At 40.6% G+C, this 20,106-nt stretch overlaps 2 protein-coding genes and 1 long non-coding RNA gene across 5 annotated transcripts; 2 read left to right on the top strand and 1 right to left on the bottom strand.

The window, feature by feature from the left end:
• The first annotated feature begins 1,218 nt into the window (after positions 1-1,218).
• Positions 1,219-4,574, top strand: zgc:65894 (uncharacterized protein LOC335798 homolog). Its single transcript, XM_044346037.1, has 5 exons — positions 1,219-1,447; positions 2,568-2,676; positions 2,786-2,896; positions 3,033-3,277; positions 3,363-4,574. The coding sequence occupies exons 1-5, from the start codon at positions 1,391-1,393 to the stop codon at positions 4,173-4,175; spliced, it is 1,335 nt and encodes a 444-aa protein (XP_044201972.1). The 5' UTR covers positions 1,219-1,390; the 3' UTR covers positions 4,176-4,574.
• Positions 4,575-5,314: 740 nt separating this feature from the next.
• dennd1c (DENN domain containing 1C) lies at positions 5,315-14,162 on the top strand. 3 transcript variants are annotated; one of them, XM_044346035.1, is made up of 23 exons: positions 5,315-5,492; positions 5,978-6,042; positions 6,717-6,760; positions 6,879-6,928; positions 7,040-7,159; positions 7,244-7,313; positions 7,402-7,482; positions 7,576-7,641; positions 8,597-8,650; positions 8,906-9,016; positions 9,351-9,451; positions 9,569-9,614; positions 9,725-9,823; positions 10,126-10,251; positions 10,466-10,567; positions 11,282-11,372; positions 11,472-11,512; positions 11,604-11,654; positions 11,764-11,811; positions 11,915-12,022; positions 12,291-12,370; positions 12,484-12,691; positions 12,787-14,162. In XM_044346035.1, the coding sequence occupies exons 1-23, from the start codon at positions 5,476-5,478 to the stop codon at positions 13,798-13,800; spliced, it is 2,793 nt and encodes a 930-aa protein (XP_044201970.1). In that variant the 5' UTR covers positions 5,315-5,475; the 3' UTR covers positions 13,801-14,162. The 3 variants fall into 3 exon arrangements, with proteins under 3 accessions (XP_044201970.1, XP_044201969.1, XP_044201971.1); XM_044346034.1 differs by having other exon boundaries at positions 9,722-9,823; XM_044346036.1 differs by lacking the exon at positions 7,576-7,641 and having other exon boundaries at positions 9,722-9,823.
• A 157-nt stretch (positions 14,163-14,319) lies between these two features.
• LOC122978942 lies at positions 14,320-18,931 on the bottom strand. The gene is made up of 3 exons (XR_006402776.1): positions 18,746-18,931; positions 15,560-15,658; positions 14,320-14,998 (listed from the first exon to the last, which is right to left on the bottom strand). It is a non-coding gene; the product is annotated as an uncharacterized LOC122978942 (long non-coding RNA).
• Positions 18,932-20,106: the final 1,175 nt, after the last annotated feature.

The following is a 20,106-nucleotide window of genomic DNA, read 5'->3' as shown; positions in this document are numbered from 1 at the left end:
CCCAAAAGTCCCAATTCACTGCATTTCAATTGACTTTGGCAGTTTGAAAATATTGCAAATTTGAGAATTTTTCACCACTTAAGTACAATGTCAATTTGAGCTACTACCTCTGGTCACCCAGTCATGTAGATGATCTTTGTATCAAAATATCGACATAATACCTTTATTACTTTAGTTTACACACACACTGCATATTCCTCAATATATATATATATATATATATATATATATATATATATATATATATATATATATATATATATGTACATATCCAGATTGTCTAGACAGAGAGCCGTCGGCCATATCGTCCTGTAAACTTTGACTGCAAAGCTGTAGAAGACAGCACGAATGCCTTTGAGAAGCTATTATCCCCTTACAATTCATCAAAGACACACACGAGACACAGAATTCTTGGAGACAGATCAGGAAGGCTGAGATGCAATCAGGAGGAGGCTATGGCAGGCTTTTCACCCCACCATTGAGTATGGCCATTTGGAACACGTACAAACACTTTTGCTTAGTCAGTCATAGGAGATAGTTTGTTTGAAGCATATGAACCCCTACATATCAAGTACAAATCACAGAAAGCAGGAGGTGGGGATGGAGGAACAATAGAGGCCCAACAAATGAGACTCATAACAAAATGTGTGCATGTAAACATATTCTGCTAGTACTCACTACTGAAAACCTAAAAAAGAAAAAAAAAGGTAAAAAGTCCCTGCATGTCACACATATACATATAAATATATAAATATAAATATATAGATATAGATATTTATACAGGTAACTACTTGTGAAAGCTCCCACCCAAACACACACACACACACACACACTCACTGGCCAGTGTGGCCACATTACTGCTAAATAGCTACATTATTCCATGTAACAGTCCTGCAGGTTGTCTACATAATGTATCATTCCCTTTCCATACATTTGAACTAGCTACATCATACAATTAGCTACATCTGTGGTCATTAATTCCCTCACACATGGTGCACTCCTGCAGCTTTAGAGGATCCAGTCTTAAGGTGAAAGTTATTCTCGGGTGTTTTTCTGTCATGTCATACAGGCATGTCGATCCCGAAACAACTAGTGTCTGCACGGCAGTCTGCCAGCTAGCCCAGGCCAGGCAGCCAATTTTCCGGCCGTGCCCGGTTCCCGTTGCCATGGAGATGACGTCATGCTGCAGTACCGGGAGGAACGGCGCAGCCGCAGGCGGATAAAGAGAGAGAGAGAGAGAGAGGGGGAGAGAGTTTACGACGCAGGAGCAGTCCTCCGACATTCAGCCAGACTGTTGACTAGCTGAACCGGGAGGGCCAGAACCGAACACAACCGGATCCCGTCAGCTTCCCCAGTTTCTCCAGCTCTCTCTCCACACCGCAGCGACAACATGCGTGAAATCGTGCACCTACAGGCCGGGCAGTGCGGGAACCAGATTGGAGCAAAGGTATGAGAGCACACTTAGGCCTGTTATTTAACTCTCACTTGCAGTCAGTTTTATGTAATTGACTGCAAGTTTATCCCTGTTGCTGCCTGCGTCGGCCGCTGGAAGAGGCCTTGCTGTCCACGGGAAATACTAAATAGGTCAACATAATGGAAAGTGTTTGTGTGGTGGAGGCAGCGTACAATAGCATCCTTCAGGATGGGCGGTGACAGGCCGAGATATCCCCGCTGCTGTGGCTGGATGACCTTTAAATGAACGAATACATACAAGTGAGCTGATCACTGTCAACTGTGGGCCTCTGGTAGCGTCTGTTTCTGTGTGTGACATTAGACTGATCTGGCCTCTGAAATCCGAAGAGCTTTTGCTAGAAAATTGTGTGTGTGCGTGTGCGTGTGTATGTGCGTGTGCGTGTGTGTGAGGGGTGTGGTGCTCAGACACCGAATGATGCACTGGAATGCCGGCAGGCAGTTTTTCAACATACACATTAGATCATAGTTAATCATAATTAGGCCTAAAGGCTGATATTTTATCACATCCCTGCTACAACTAATAGACATTTTAAAATTCTTTAAATATCTTTCTTTGTCTTTTGTCAATGTGTGATCCAGAGGTTAATTTGAGGATGATGAATCTGAATATTTATATAATGTAAAATCCAGGGCTGCAGCTAACGATTTTACTGCAAATACATTAATTATTGATGAATCTGTTAATTGGTTGGTCAATAAAATGTCAAAAATCCCAAATTTCAAGCCAAAGGTGACAGCTTCAGATCGTTTTGTTTTGCCCAACAAATAGTCCAAATTCTAAAAAAAAAATATTAATAATAAAAATCAATGCACAATTATACAAAACAGAAAAGTGGCAAATCATCACATCTGAGAAGCTGAAACAAGCTAATTTTTTGCATAATAAATGACTTATGACTTAGCAAATTATGCATTATCTGAATTATTGTTCATTAATTTTCTGTTGATCAACTAATCGATTCATTGTTGCATAAATATTGATATCATGCTTTCCTGTGTTGTGATGTTAAATGTGAGTAGTTACATTCAGATTGTGTCATGCATGTTTTTTATTAACTGGTCTCTGACATATCTACGCATTTACTTGTCTGTAGTTCTGGGAGGTGATCAGTGATGAGCACGGCATTGACCCAACAGGAAGCTACCATGGAGACAGCGACCTGCAGCTGGACAGAATCAATGTCTACTATAATGAGGCCTCAGGTCAGGATTGTCAAAACAAAATATTACCATATTAGTGTGCGTTTGATGTCTCAGTGTTTCCTTTTTTTTTAATTAAAAAAAAAAAATGACACAAGTATTTGTGTTCTAGGAGGGAAGTACGTTCCAAGGGCCATCTTAGTGGATCTGGAGCCAGGAACTATGGACTCTGTCCGCTCTGGCCCTTTCGGACAGATCTTCAGACCCGACAACTTTGTTTTTGGTATGTGATCAGCTGCACCTGCACATATGTTGATTATTACATAGAAAATGGAAGGTTCATGTTAATTTTCTTGAGTTTTTCATTTTAAACAGATGGACTATGGCTCAGCAGATTGTAATTAACTCCTTCTTTCCAGGCCAGAGCGGAGCGGGTAACAACTGGGCCAAGGGCCACTACACAGAGGGAGCCGAGCTGGTGGACTCGGTCATGGATGTAGTGAGGAAGGAGGCTGAGAGCTGTGACTGCCTGCAGGGTTTCCAGCTTACACACTCCCTGGGTGGTGGTACCGGCTCTGGTATGGGAACTCTGCTCATCAGCAAGATCCGTGAGGAGTACCCCGATCGTATCATGAACACCTTCAGTGTGGTGCCCTCTCCTAAGGTACAGTGATCATGTCACACTGCTTGTTGGTATTTTTCCTTTCCCTGATTTTCATTTCGCTGACCTTTGCATGTTCTGCCTTTAGGTGTCAGACACAGTGGTGGAGCCCTACAACGCCACCCTGTCTGTCCACCAGCTGGTCGAGAACACAGACGAGACTTATTGCATCGACAACGAGGCCCTGTATGACATCTGCTTCCGTACTCTCAAACTCACCACACCCACTTACGGAGACCTCAACCACCTGGTGTCTGCTACCATGAGCGGCGTGACAACTTGCCTGCGTTTCCCCGGCCAGCTCAACGCTGACCTCCGCAAACTGGCCGTCAACATGGTGCCCTTCCCCCGTCTGCACTTCTTCATGCCCGGCTTCGCCCCACTCACCAGCAGGGGCAGCCAGCAGTACAGAGCCCTCTCTGTGCCTGAACTCACTCAGCAGATGTTCGATGCCAAGAACATGATGGCCGCCTGCGACCCCCGCCACGGCCGCTACCTGACAGTGGCCGCCGTTTTCCGTGGCCGCATGTCCATGAAGGAGGTGGATGAGCAGATGCTGAATGTGCAGAACAAGAACAGCAGCTACTTTGTCGAGTGGATCCCCAACAACGTCAAGACAGCAGTGTGCGACATCCCACCTCGTGGGCTCAAGATGGCAGCCACCTTCATAGGCAACAGCACGGCCATCCAGGAGCTGTTCAAGCGCATCTCTGAGCAGTTCACCGCCATGTTCCGCCGCAAGGCCTTCCTCCACTGGTACACTGGCGAGGGCATGGATGAGATGGAGTTCACCGAGGCGGAGAGCAACATGAACGACTTGGTGTCCGAGTACCAACAGTACCAAGACGCCACTGCTGAGGAGGGAGAGTTCGAGGAGGAGGGAGAGGAAGAGGTGGCCTAAGGCTAAAATCACTCATCGTTTCTTATCTGCACTCGTCCTAACTCCATCCATCCACTTATTTCAGTCCTACTCTGCTCTGTTTCTCTCACTCTTGTATTTCCTGTTTCCTTTTCCCTCTGCCTCTCTTCGTTCTTCCATTGACAGTCCCTGTTCCTCCAGCTAGAGTGGAATTCACAGCACTAAACTGATTCTCCCGTATCAGTGCTCATATAAAGGTAGCTAACACAGGTGTGCTCGTGGTCTTTTGTCAGTGGCTTTTCTGTTCATGTTCATTCATCCTCATCAGTCAGACAGTTCCATACCTGGGCCAAGTATCCAATAAAACTGTTTAACTCGCTTGAAATTTGATCACTTGTCTAATTTGGCATTGATTGAAATAAAGTTGTTGGAAAAAAAATATCTCTTTGAGAGTTGAAAGTTCTTCTTTGTGATATATTTGGAAATTCAATACATTTTAAAACAATATACAAACAAAATAAGTGAATAATCACACTTTCTGCCATACCTTTCCAAAAATATATCAATTTTGACTAAAATACATAAGAGAGTATCAGAAACTTTTGAGGATGCCCAGTTCAGCATCCAGGGATGCCACATATGAGGCAAACCAAAATGGAGACCTGCACTGTCATCAGATTCAGCAGTTTAACTTGAACACCACAGGGAGGCAGTGTGAGATCTGTGAGTTTAGAGTCTCTGAGCAGGATGTGGCTACTTTGTTGCCTCTTTTACATGTATATGAAACCTATTACACCAAATGCTCACTTATGATGTGTGTCGTACATACTCCTTTATTGGAAAGGTGAAGGATTTTGAAGCCACTGTCCTTATGTGGAAAGCATTTACATAAATAAAATCATGTCTCTTCATATAACATATTATGCATGATCAGGCAGCAGTAGTTCTAATGGTCATTGAGCAGGATTGTTATTTATGTACCTTGATTCATTTTGCAGCTACTCATGCAGATGCACACTATTTGTTGTTAGTGTTTTGTATTTTTATTTTACCTGTTGATCTGTTGTCTACAAACTGACGAATTAAAGTTCACAGAAGCGAATATGAGAGCTTAGAGTTTTGAGAGGTAACAGACGTCACATTTGTGTTCACACACTGACACAACACACATACTGCCATGAAGCAGGAAGTGTCTTTCACTCCGGTGCTGATTGAGCAGGCTAACGTTACTGTTGCTGCTTTATATCACTGCTACATCGGAGATATGACCATCATCTAATACACCTGCTGAAGATCTCTTCCCTCCTGGACAAACATATGGACACAGTCACATTCAGACAGCATGGGATCCAGACTGAAGTAAGTTAATCGTGTCATTTTTGATCAAATGCCATCATCATCACTCTGCCCGTCAGTCTGTTCTTGTGGTTTTTATTACTTCCTCTCGCAACTGCACAGGAAGTTTCCTGTAGCGACTTTGTTGCCCTCTATAAGCTGCCATACTCTTCATGGTAAACCTGAACTTGTCCAAAGCAGAGCAAAATGTTCCTCTGTCTTTGTTACATACAACCAGCATTTGAATGTTTTAATATAATCACATTCAACTCTTTCTAAAGACCTAAATACCAGCATACAATAGATACATTAAAGTTTATCATTGTCTTTAAGATCACACCTGTTTCATAATTACCTGAGAGCAAAATCTTTTCGCTTTTGGGAAATTACAATTTAAGTAATCTGATCAATGTTTTTACTGCTATATCTCAGCGTTAGTGTCCATGTCTGGTGGGTAACACACTACAAGTTTAATCTCATATGAGTGCTGTGAACCTCTCCCCTGTCAGTCAAAACCCTGAGCGGACCTTCAACTGCTTCTTTGAAGCAACTTGCCCTGTAGCCAGAGACAAAGGTGAGCCCTCTAGCTTCTTTCTCTGCATCACACCTGTTCCAGCAAGTATCTGAAAGTACTGTTTCCCAGCTTTTGTTTCAAACTCCAAATTGTACCACAAGTGTGTGATCTGTTATAGAACCATTTAGATGCGCAGAATGATTTGTCAGCAACAGAGAAGTTGATTAAAAGTGTTCCTCAAATACTTTTCCATGACTCTCTTTATTTTGTCATATGACTCAGACTACACTGACTACACCTTAAGTGGATGATTTTTTATTTTGAAAGGAACACTTCTAAATTTACTTATGCTGTATTATAAGATGATAAAATATAAAAGTCTTATAGTTAATGAAGATGTCTCTGCTGTGCCAAGAATTGCTCACACTTCCTGTCATGTGATTAGAAAAACCACACAGTCTAGTTGCACTTGAACCAGAACATGTTGTGGTGACTGACTGAGCAGCTCGGTGTGAACTGAAGGGCTTGAAAATCATACTTTTCATTAACTTGCAGCATGTATTTAATTTGTCTATCATCAATAATTAAATACTTAAATAAATACTTAATCTTCTTTCTATTTAACTCATTGTTGCCTTGATTTAAAACACTGCTATAAATCCTTTGCAAATTAAGTTTGTGTTGAGGATTAGTCTTGATGTTCATTTATTTATCAATTTAATTTAATGTTACAGATCCAGGTGTACAGTTTCAGTTTCCAGAGGACTTCAGTGATCAGGTAGCCGCTCATGTCTCCAGTTCCTGGAAACATTTACAGATTTATTGTCATATTGAAATGAACATAGCGGCTTTTTTAAAGAGATTTTTTACACAAACATTTTTCTCTTCCACTCTAGGAGTCCTGTCAAACATTGCCCAGGTTCTGCTTCCCGTATGACATACAAAGGTGAAAATAAGTTTATAAGTTTTCCATGACTGTATTTGCTCCAGGTTACATTTGTGGCCTGATAGTTTCTATTTGTCCATCTCTCACTCCCTTACCCATTCATCTCTTCAGGGTGAGGGATGGAGTGGCCGTGCAGCACTTTACTTTTGTTCTGACTGACCTTGAGGGATGCCAGCGCTTTGGCTTCTGTCGTCTCACCAACAGCACACAGACCTGCCTTTGCATACTCAGGTACATCTAGAGTATGGATGTGAGGGAGTCACTCTCATGTCGAGTTGAACCATGCCTCTAACACCATGCTCAAACTGATTACAGTTACCTTCCATGGTTTGAAGTGTTCTACAAACTTCTCAACAACTTAGCTGATTACCTAACAAAAGGACAGGTGAGTTTCTGTTGCTCCTCAGTTATTGTCTTATACACACTCTCTTGTATGAATATGATTAACATGACTGTCATCGTGTTCTCAACAGACCAATGAGATGAAAGCGCTGCTGGCTACGCTCTACAAGCAGCGCATACCACTGGCAGCTGGATCTGTCACTCTGCAGATGGTAAATCTTTAATTAGCCAATGAAAACCAGGAGTCACCCTTGACTTTATGGCCATTTACTGTCAGTGGTTAGCGTGTTGTGTTTTTTTCTGAGGGAGAGCAGCTATTGATCAGCACAGAGGTGTCTCATCCTGTTGGACACCCAGAGGGACAAGAGGGGGTGAGTCCCACAGGGGTTCATGTGGTCGAGCAGATGCAGACTAACCCCTGCTGGCTAAACCTGATGTGTGTGGACTAAAACCTTGTCACTAAGTCCGCTAATCGATCAAATCTTCAAGCCAAACTTAACACCATTTGCACTAACTGTTGAGATTCAGTATGACCTGCGGACTAATTAACTTAACCCAAACAGCTGGTTGTATCTTGTGAATTTTTGTATTCAAAGAGTTTCATTCCAAAAGAAAATATCCATCACTTGAAAGAAACATTTACACATCCTAAACAATTCTATGGTGTGAAAATACAGAAAATATTATTAAAGTTGTAATCTGTAAGATTTCGGTCCTGACTGGTTTTTCGAAACTTGTGGTTACCATGGTAATAGCAAGTGCGACTTAATAGGGTACCACAAGTCTAAGAATCCTGATTTGAATCGGCTATAACTTAATACAGCTCTGTTACAGTGTAAACAGAGTGAATAGTAAACAATGAGGCTGATATCAATTAGGTAAAATCATGCCAGATTACATGAATCCATTTGAATCTAGTACAGCAATAGCGGACTTGCTACTAACAATACAGTGGGTAGGCTAATTACTTGTAATGTAATGAATGTAATTACCTACTATTATTATTTATTATTAATTAATTATCTATCGCAGAAAAATTGCCAACCATAAATAGTATCAAACATATTTGATGATTGAAAATCTTAGGGATTATAATTTTAGGGTTCTGTTACAACAAGATATTAGCTTGTACAATTATTTGCATCTAACAACAACATTGTTTAACAGATAAAGTTTTGGAATGAAAACCTTAAGTCTAATCCTGTAACCTGTAATGCACCCTTATCTGTATGATGCTGAAGATGCTAAGCCATCTGAAAGCTAAAACACTTTCATTACATTTCCACCACTTTCTCAATAATATTTAGTTTCATTCTTTTTGATTAGGTTCCATACTTCATTGCTCCAGACCCCAGAAGCCTCCCCTCCATTCCTGAAAATGTAAGTATGTTAGATGAAACTAAACTCAGGGTTTATATCGTATATCGTATATATATATATATGTATGTATATATATATATATATATATATATGTATGTGTGTGTGTATATATATATATATATATATATATATATATATATATATATATATATATATATATATATATATACAGGGGTTTTTTGCATGCTTTGCATGCCCATTCAAACTGATGTGTGTGTGTGTGTGTGTGTGTGTATGTGTGTGTGTGTTTACCAGAGGAACTTGACAGAGCTTATTGTGGCAGTAGATGTGGGGAACCTGCTCCAACTCTATGCCAGCATGCTGTTTGAGAGACGCATCATCATCTTTGCTAGCAAACTCAGCACTGTAAGACACATATTTCTCTTCTCTTATTTCTTGTAGTATTTCATTTTTATTTATTTCATTCACTGAAGCAAGTTCATTCTCTGGAAACTTACCCTGACCTATAACCATATCTGACTGCCTAAACCGAACTTTTACCCATCAACATTCACCTAACCCCAGAGACAGAAGCCACTTTAGTTTCTCTTGAATGTAGTGACACGGAAGCCACATTTCTGCTTGCTTGAAGTCACACATTGGCCACCGTATGTGGTCTAGGACAAACCACACAGGCAGACTTGTGTATCCTGTGTGTTATTATTGTCTGAAACTGTCCTCCATTTCGTGTTGTGTGTAGCTGACGTCTTGCGTGCATGCACTCAATGCTGTGTTGTACCCCATGTACTGGCAACACATCTTCATCCCTGTCCTGCCACCTCACCTATTGGACTACTGCTGGTGAGACATCTATCCATCTATCTATCTATCTATCTATCTATCTATCTATCTATCTATCTATCTATCTATCTATCTATCTATTTAACTTATCCTAGCTTATTTTATTTTATATTACAGTGCACCTATGCCATACCTAATAGGGGTCCACAGCAGTCTATCTGAGGTAAACCACAGTTTAAAATGATTATCACAAAAGTATTACCAGACCTATGAATCTATCATGTTTGTCCCCAGTCACGTACCTCTGATCATATTGTGTCTGTCCGACAGAAGGTGAGGAGTCGTGGGTTGGAGGAAGTTGTTATTCTGAACGTGGATACAAACATGCTGGAAACCCCCTTTGATGACTTCAAGAGGATACCTTCAGATGTGGTAATAAATACTGTGCAGGTTTTTGTGATTAAATATATACATGTATCTCTGTTGGTGCCCCTTAACACTTTGTCACTTTTTTTATATTAAGGAAAGTATGACTAGAGTCTGTACCAGAATCAGGCGATACTGGTTAGTTAAAGGTTTATCGTTGTCCTGGTGACTTGACCATAACACACATACTGTAGATCTTGGCTGCAATGTGAGGGGTCAGGGACCTTTGCTAGATTTCCAAATTAGGCAAAATGACACATTTCTCTTGATTGATGTTACATATATAAATGTAATGTAAATGTCTCCAGATGTCCGGGCTGAAGATGTGTTTGAAGCGTCAGGCAGTGTCTCCCGGCTGTGGTGTCTCAAGGGCCTTCCTGAAAGCTCAGGCTCTGCTGTTTGGAGGCTACAGGGATGCGCTGCAGGCCAATGCGGTGAGAATGGCTTGTTGCCTTTACTAAGACTGATTTTAAATAGTATAAATGATAAGTAAAAGTTGATAGTTTGTAAACATGTACAGAAAAAAATGTGCATTGTCAAACTGCAGCTCTGTATGACTATTAGGACCAGACAGTAGGCCTACAGTATATGTGTTTTTTGTTCTCATTCTTCTCTTTTGTTGTGCATAATGCTCTCTCTTTTTTGCAGGAGGATGAAATGTGGTTCAGTGAGGCGCTGTTTTTAGATCACAAGTCCCCCACTATGAGGCAGTTTCTACAGAGTGCTGTTCATTTACAGTTTTTCAAACAGGTACACAGATTTTCTGTTCAGTTACTGCCCTCTGCTGGATAGATACTCTAATTATAACATATACGTCTGGTTAAACTTGTAACTCAAAGCTCAGGTTTATACAGGTACAGTATTTACTGGAGAAATGCTTTTTCAGTGAAATGTTGCAGCAGGTTTAGTTTTTTATTTTTATTTTATTTCTATTTCATGCAAAACATCTGGCCCATTCCACAAGGGCTTACAAGACACCACTATTTTACAAAACATGTATCTTACGGTAATACAAAGACAACAGCATATACAAAAGCATGTGGAAAAAGAAAAGAAAAGAAAGAAAATTAATAAATGTGTCAGTCTTCCTCTGATACTTTTTTTTTTTAGGGAACTGAGGTCTGTTTCACCAAATTTGCAACATGCACGGCGCTATTTGCTGCATGAGATCATTTCCTCTCGTGTTAATTTTGACATGTTTCCCTCATCAAAACAAAAGTCATACTTGCAACCCATGCAAGAGCATGAGAGCAAAAGCAATACAGGATTCACTAATGTATCTTCAATTTGCAAACAGACATCATTTGTGAAACATGACCACCACCGTTAGCTTGCCTTTGTGAAACAGGCCCCATACAAAGCTGATGTGAAGCCAAAGTCATCCTTTTGTTAAATTAGTGAGTATTGTCATGTCATATACAACATTTTCATCAGTAATATATTTATGTATATATATATTTTCAGTTCATTGATGGCCGCCTGGATATTCTGAACGCAGGGAAGGAACCAGATGACCTCTTTGAGGAGGAAATCCTTAAGTGTGGAACAACAGCAGGTGTGTATCTTTTGCATGTATGTATGTTTTGGGGTGGTGTGATGTGACTTTTTTATGACTCACTCATCCACTTAACTTTGTATTTATGTCTGTTTGCAGGGAAAAGCAAATCTTATCAACAGTTAGTTGGTAATTTAAAGGTAGGTTCATTTAAACATTGTTGAAACAAACATTGCATTGGTTCCCATCTTGTTGGAAAGTACAACACGGATGCATTTCTGCTTTTGACAGAAAGGGGGAGGAGCGTTAATACTCAACATGAAGTCCAAAGCAAACATAAGGGTGAGTACAAACTGAGGACTTTTTGCTGGGAGGAAGAGAAGTTTGTTTTGCACAATTAAATTCTATCTATGTTACCAAAACAACTGAAACTCTTTTTAATATCTCCCAGGCCAAAGGTCTTGCCAAGTCTGGTTTGAAAAACCTGCTGATGCACAAGGTGGGCACGTGTGTATGTGGGTACATGATTTGACTAGTACAAATTCAGCTGTGGTTGTAATACTTTTTCCTTGTGTTTGTGTGTGTATGTGTGTAAAATACAGACTCACAATGAAGAGCACACCCTTCAGAGAGGTGGATCAGTGTCACACCGCTGTGCCAAATCTGAATGTCTCCAGAACCGCCTTCCAATCACACAACACTTTGGGAAAGTGAGTTCTGTCTCACTCTTCAAAACCATTTGGAACAATCCCACATCTCATTTTCATCTCATTCATTTTAAATGTCTTATAAAACCACTACACCTTCCACATGTATCTTCATCATCAACTAATCTTCCTCTCTGTTGTCTCACACTGCTTCTTTGTGCTGTTTTGTACTTTTCATTGCTTCATCTCTATCACTTTATTGTGTTTCGCCCCCAACATTTGTTTGTTGGGGGGATGTCTCTTTGCTTTGTTACTATGTTGCTCATGTCAGTCACGTCCTCGTCGACCTATTTACAAACCTAGTGCTTCCAGAGATATGGACAACATGGACACTGGAGATGCATGGGATGGGTGAGAAACAAGGGGCAGAGAAATGAAAAACCTCCCAAAAAAAGAATATATAGCATGAATATATATGTATTTCCTTGTTTTTGCCATTCTGTTTGTTATCTCTGTGTCATCAGAGCTGTGTCTGGGCCTGTGGCTGAGCCTGATCTTCAGAGGGATGAAGAAGAGGGGGAAGATTCACTGCTGTGTGACGCGGAGGAGATGGATCTGCTTGGGGAGATCTTTGACACACTTAGCACCCGGAGCTCCCACGAACGCGGCTTGCTGTACGGCACACGCAGCCTGGATCTGTTTGGACTGGACAGTCATGACTATATTACAAAGGTAAGAAAATGGGGAACTGACACACACACAGACACAAATACATATTTGATGTCTGTAATTTCTGGCCTAACATTGGCTTTTGTTATGTTTTCCAGCGCGGTCAAGCCAACCCGAGCCAGGAGAGCCTGTCTCTGTCCATCAGTGGCAGTGGCAGCCTGCACAGCTGGAATGTAGAAACTACAGAAGAAGTGTCAGACCTGACAGAGGACTCTAACTGGCTGTGCCTCGACACAAGCGTACCAGAAGAGGGATCAGAAAGTCTGCTGGTAGCGTGTGAAATGGGGGAACAAGAAGAGAGACAGGGGGAGGCCAGAGAAAAACAGGAAGAAGTGAAGGTAGCAATAAATGGGAACCAAGGAGAGGAAATAGATGACAGAAATAACTCTAAGGAAGTGAAGTTAGAGGAAGAGACAAAGAAAGAAGATCCGGAAAGGAGAGTGAGTCTTGAAGAAGGCCCTGTGATAGAAACAGTCAAGCAGCGAAAGGATGAAGAGTTGAGAGAAAAGAAAAATCAGAGTGAAGAGGTAGTTGAGGGACACGAGACAGAAAAAGGAACAAATGAAATGCAAAACGATGTAGCAAGGGAAGAAGAAGGAAAAGAGAAACTGGAAGAGCAAAGTAAAGAGGCCACAGAATCTTTAAACAAACTTATGAAGCTGAATCCCAAGTGTGACCATCGTCCTGACACTGTGGAACAACAGCAAGGACAGGAGGAGACACTCAATCTGAAAACAGCAGCTTCTGCTGGGCCTCAGAGTCTCGCTGCTGACCTAACACCTCCGGCAGGCCAGGAAATAAGGGGTGAAGTAGCAGTAAAAAAAGAAGAACAGGAAATGACACAGACCCCCTCTCCTAAAGTCCTATCTGCTGTTGCACGCTCCAAGTCTCAGGGACCCAGCCAAGGCTTCCAGGTGAAGTCCAGGACCAAGGGTTTGGCTGAACCTGAGAAACCTTGCAGCACGTTTCGCAGCAAGGAGAACGCACAAACTCACGCGTCATGTGACTCAAATACCCGATCAGAAGCTAGCAGCTGCTCCAAAGCACATGAGGAGGAAGACCCATCTCCAATTATCAAAGTGTCTGAACTTAAGAAGAGATTTGAGGCTTAATGTGTAGGCCCCAGACTGGCTGGCAGGTTGCCTTATTGAGATTTTGCAAATGTTTAAACAGATTTTTGTGTCTTGTCTTAATTTTGTGCACTTGTCAAATTGCACTCAGGATTGAGGCATCTACAAAGCATGGGTGAAATAAGAAATGCATTTTGTATCTGTGAGGACAAAACATGTTTTGCACATCATGTACTTTGTCATGGCCCACATGTCATTGTAACATTAATATTTTCTACAAATGTATGTGTGTGAGAGAGATATACGCTCTCCATCAGCTACTTCCCCCAACAAAAACTGACAAATTCCGAGGATAATCATTTCATTGTTGGTAACTCTTCACACAGATTTTGAATAAATGAATTCATAAAATAAACATTTTGAACATGTATGTTTTCCCCTTTTGCTCCAGGATAAGGTAAAGAAAGAGCAGTAGTACTAGATGTGCACATTCCTGGTTTATTAACAGAACACCTTGTGTATCATACATACTGATTTTTTTTTTCTTAAAACAAAATCATGCTTCTTAGTAAAAGTGCATCGCAGTCATAGTGTTCCTAATCAACATTCTTCCTAACAAGAAATAGTGTAATACATATGTTTTATATATAAATACACAGAACACACAATACAATGACAGACAAACAAATACAAAACATACTTCAGCAAGTCCCTTATGTGGCAGAGTAAAGGGAGTGACTTCTTCAGATGAGGGAATACAACAGTGAGCAAAATATCCACATTCAAATAACACACATTTCCTCTTCTCATGCGGTGAAACCGGTGATAGAATTGATCAGATCTGATCAGTCTTTCTGTTGTCACTGTGAATAAAAAGTTTCAGCATTTACCTTGTTGGATCATCCCAGAGGACAGGAGGTATTAATCCACAGGCTTACACGTTGAGAGTGAAGTGAAACTGAATGTGGTGCAAAAAGTATGCAAGGCCACTTTTATGCGTTCATTATATGAGGCGTTCTTCTTTGGGCAATGGTAGAGGCAGGCCTGGCTTTTCAGATCCTGCTGATCCTGCCTGCTTTCTCTCCTCTGAGCTGGGATGGTATGTTCCCTCCATCCTCCTTTTCTTCCTGATGACGCACAGCAGCAGCAGCAGAACCAAGCTGAGCAGGGACAGCGCGGTGCTGACCAACGCTGACACTGTATGTGAGATTAATATCTGCATCACTGTGGTGACAGACAGCTGCGGAGGGAATCACACACACACAGGTCAGCCTGTCAGAGGGGTCAATAAATGCATGACCTCAAATTAAACCACTGATGATCACATGCAACATGTCAATTAAAGTCTCTGTAATGCTTTTCTGTCCCATAATTTCCAAATAATTTTCCTGATGTTTCATACATACTAACTATGTAATTTGGTACTATAATACTGTATAACAATATAATCCCCATATTAGTAAAATACTACTTATATGGGGAAAATAGAGACAGTGCTAAGTTGGTACACTTCAAAGTGAAAGCATAACATTTGGAGGACAGCAATTCAGCTGAACATGCAGAAATGTGAAATTTGTCTACAGGCAAGCATATAATTCAACACAGAATAAAGTTCCTTATAATAAATTGATAATTAATTAATATTTTCATGGGTCTATAATTTTTGCTGTTGAGGAATTTATTATAATTTGTTCCAAAATACACAGTTCTTTCCAGGAAACCTGCTTTTACAAAATTACTGATCCAAGGGAGGACAAAAAAAAAAGCATTACCAAAGTAACAGGGATTATTCAAAACTCACCTCCCTGAGGAATAAAAAGTTTCAATCAGGGCTGCTAGACCTGAGATCTTACATCTGGACAGACAGAATACAGCTGGACACAAGAAGATGGTGGGGCATCTGAAAACACACACACACACACACACACACACACACACAAAACAACAGACAAATCAGGGATTAATCAGATGGATCCTACTAGATACTGTCTGAGATTTTATGTGCCAGGGGAAAAAAAAACTAATCTCTTAGGCTGGTCAGAATTTCATGTGGGGGGCAAGGTTTATCTCAAATCACATTTATTCACGCAACACATTCTGTAAGAAAAAACAACAACAACAAACAGTGTATTCTGGATTCATACATAAAGAAACAGTGAGGAAGGGGTACGGGCCATCATCTCAGGTATACATGTAGCTACATGTATATGCCAGACTAAATAAAATTAAATTCAATATGAAATTGTAAAATGTAGTAAATTGTTTGTGTTAAAGCACATCACATAAAAACCAGCTGCTTCTAAACTGGCGCCGGCTTTATTAAAACCCCACAACCAGATGACCTGAGTGACCTGAAAGACTCATGACTGTAGAAAACTTTATTGTCACATCATCCACACATCCATATACAGTACAAGTACACGGTAGGGATGAAACTCTCTGTGGCCAGTGGTGCCACAATAAACATTTAAGCAACGTAACTGTTAAAAAGGTGTACTACGCAGGATTTGCCTGTTGGTGTTTGTAAACACACCATATTCAAAGTTGGCCCCTCCTCCTGGGCAAGCGATAGAGAGAGAGAGAGAGAGTGCAGCGGTGGTCGAGCAAGATAAGAGAGTGAATACAGGGGTGAGTGGCGCTGGCGAGAACAAAGCCATGAATCACATAAATAAAACTTTATTTTCTGATTGTTTCACAGCATTTATGTTCTAAAGCGCAAATAAACACACCCACACCTCCACACAACCCTGCAGGAAGGTGCTGCATTGCCGGATTTTATGTGAATGCAGAGCTTCATCCTGTCCGCTGTGGCCTCTCTGCTCTGTGTATGTGTGGCTCAGCCCCGTCCTCGGTCAAGCAGACACACAGACCTGCAGCTCTTTATACATCCATGACATAGAGACAGAGAGCAGAGCGGAGCAGAGGAGAGAGACAGAGACAGTGATGTAACCTGGTTGCTACGCCACGAGTCCCGACCTCACACCCTGCACGCGGTTATTGACTGGGGGCTACACACCCACCGCCCAAAGATGGACGCCCAAAAATGAACATAACAAAAGAAAATAAGAAAATACAGGCAGAGGGCAGAGTCTCTGCAGATACACTGCCACATGCTTCTGGTGGGTCATAAGTGATGATTGAGGGGGGATTACTTTTGTATGAGTCTATACATTGGTTTTTAGGAAAATCCTGCATAGTACATTTAAAGAAATATGTTTCTTTTAGGCCTCTGAGAGCTTTGAATACCAGAAAAAGATCTTATCAATTCTAACACTGGCTGGACGACAGCTAAAATATTTAAGAAGAAAGATTATGTCTGTGTGTCATGACTTAGTCAAGACAAGAACTGAAGTATTCTGGATAAGCTGTAAATGAATTGCTCTAAAATCCTCTTTGAGACAAAAAAAAAATGGCAGCATATTGTTGCCTGATGTGTGCAGAGACATCCCTCAATATGCTGTAGTCCAGACCAGACCAGTCCAACACCAGAAAGTGTAGCCTCAAAAAGGCTCAAAAGTTACGACATAGTTGAATTAACATTTCTGACACACACAAGCAAGTGTCTTTTCAGTGTGTTTCACAAAAGGTAATATTAACAGCAAATCTGTTGTACTGGATTGCATTACACTCTTCAGGGGGTGTTGAATTTTCTGCTAAGTGAGTGTATTATTGCCAAAAGGCCAAGAAACCACAGACACTGCACATTGACCTAAACAGCAGTGGAAAAGAGAAGAAATGCTGATTTATACAATACTGTGTGAGTACAACAATCAAAGAAAGAAGCATTGAAGCTGAAACAAGTCAATGCCTCAATTGTCAACAGAACATTAACATTTATCATTATAAATATACCATAAATCAGTTTGTTCCAGCCTCACAAATGTGAAGATCTGCTGCTTTCTTTGGATCTCGGGTTCCAGGTAGCTGTGATTGGCATGTTTCTTCATTTCCTGATATTAGAGCTGCAATGATTAGTTGATTAAATGAGTAGTCAATTTACAGAAAATTCATATGCTACTATTTTGATAATCGATTCATTATTGTAGTCAATTTTTCCAAGCAGAAATGCCAAATGTTTGCTGGTTGCAGCTTCTCAAATGTGAGGATTATAAGTTTGTCTGTTTCATACATCACAGTAAACTGAATATCTTTGGATTTTTTACTGTTGATCGAACAAAACAAGACATCTGAAGACGTCACCATGGACTAAAACAGACATTTTCACTGTTTCCTATGTTATACAAAACAATCAATTGATTAACTGAAAAAATAATCAGCAGATGAACCTAAAATAGTAGTAGTAGTAGTAATAATAATAATAATAATAATAATAATAATAATAATCGATTTTTTTTAAATTACAAGTCTGCATTTCAAAAACGTTACTTCTCCATCTCATATGATAACCTTGATCACCACAGACTGGGAAGAGTGTAAATTATAAATTAAAATGTAATCCTCAAATGGGCAACAACACGGACAGGAAACGTACCAAAAGTACAGAATAAATCCTGGTAGGAGCCATAGAGATAAGAAAATACCATTGATTAGGAGGATAAGAAAGTACACTAAACTCACCATAGAAGTCCTTACAGAGACATTAAAAGCAGATACTTCTTTTCTTAATAATGAAAAAGATGTAAAGCTTCTGTACATCGACCTATTCAGACAGAAAAGGGCCTATTTTGTCCATGATCGGTAAACTAATTACACTGACACACCCACATTTAGTTTTATGTTGCCACAGGCGGATGCATGTCTCCGCACGGCGGAATGTAGGTCCTGCTACACCTGTTTAACCGGTGGCCTCTCAGATCAGGTGAGTCTGCTGCTGCAGCGAAGTAACAAGTGAAACTACAGGTAGAGAAATGAAGCAGTTCCTGAGGGCTCTCTGACTCGACGCTGTTTCAATAGTGGGTCGCCTCCTTGACTACACTAAGTTTTCTTTTGAAGGAAAAAAAAAAGTAGTGAATTCAGTCAGAGTTACCTGGTCTGTTATGAGGTGTCAAGGTGAGATGACTCGCGTGTCCCGTGGTGAGTCTTGGTTCAAAGTACAATGTGGAGCGGAAATGACAAAACGCCAGGGTTCGAGGTGTTACCTGAAGCTATTTTCTCCCACGCTCACCTACCTGCCCTTATGCAAATGAGCTTGGTCACGTGCACACCCAGCGCCAATCAGAAACAGCTGCTTATCTCTCTCTCTCTCTCTCTCTCTCTCTCTCTCTCTCTCTCTCTCTCTCTCTCAAACACACACACACAGTTGTGTTTCCATCACTTCAGAGGACATTACGTTGACTTACATTCATTTCCTTGAGACTTATCCTAACCCTAACCCTAACCCTAACATAAGCCTAAACTAACCTTAACTTTAAACCAAGTTTAAACCCTAAAAGCGATTATTTACGTTAAGGTGACTTGCTTTTTGTCCCCATAAGGACGGCGAGTCCCCACAACATGACTGTGTAAACAGATTTAGGTCCCCACAACGTGAGGAATACCTGGACCACACAGACACACACACACAAACACGAAACTGCACTGCATCTATTAGTTCAAATTCAGATATTTTATTTTCTGTTATATATATGTTCTATATATTTTTGTGACTTTATTGTATTAACACTAAGCCACAGAGCTCACTACAGAGAGTATGTGGATTGCTGCTGTTTGCCTTGACAAACACAAATCATCAATCACACTGAGATCACGGTGGCCTAGGTTTAATAATTAGAGAGAAAAGGCCTTGTGCCAGTTGAGGACGGCCTGCTTTCTGGCGTTGCCTACTTTCATTATTACTTATCAGACAAAGACACACTATGACTATGACTATGAATCAAGTCTTACCAGAAGTGAAAAAGTCACCACAAAGAGTTAAGAGCAGAGATAGAAAGAGTATAAATGTACTGTTAGATGTAATAGTTTAAAGCAAATGTGTAAGATATGAGAGATCAAATTCAGTCCATTTAACTGGAAATCACCTCTTTCAAGTGTAAAACAAAATGCATAAGCCAGATGACTGTCCTGAACTTTGCCACTTTCATTTTCTTATGGATAGTCCACAAAATAGGCACTCCATGTGATTGCTTGAGGAACAATGAACTGGAGTAAAAGTAAAATATTAAATAAAAAACAATGACAAAATGTCTAGTATACAAAAAGATTATTGCTTTACAGCACTTGTATGTGTTTTATGGGACTAGTTTGACAATTTGGGAAATACTGTGAGCTCATTCTTGTTGAGATTCAGATAAAAAGATCAATACCACTTCACTTAGCTGGTAGGGAAAACAGCTGGTTCTGTCCAGAGGTAACCAGATCTGTCTATTAGAACCTCTGAAGCTCACTGAT

The sequence above is a fragment of the Thunnus albacares genome, chromosome 3, assembly GCF_914725855.1.
Source record: "Thunnus albacares chromosome 3, fThuAlb1.1, whole genome shotgun sequence".
NCBI classification, from domain to species: Eukaryota; Metazoa; Chordata; class Actinopteri; order Scombriformes; family Scombridae; genus Thunnus; species Thunnus albacares.
Note: the sequence above shows the minus strand (reverse complement) of the source record. Positions and strands in the feature narration are given on the sequence as shown.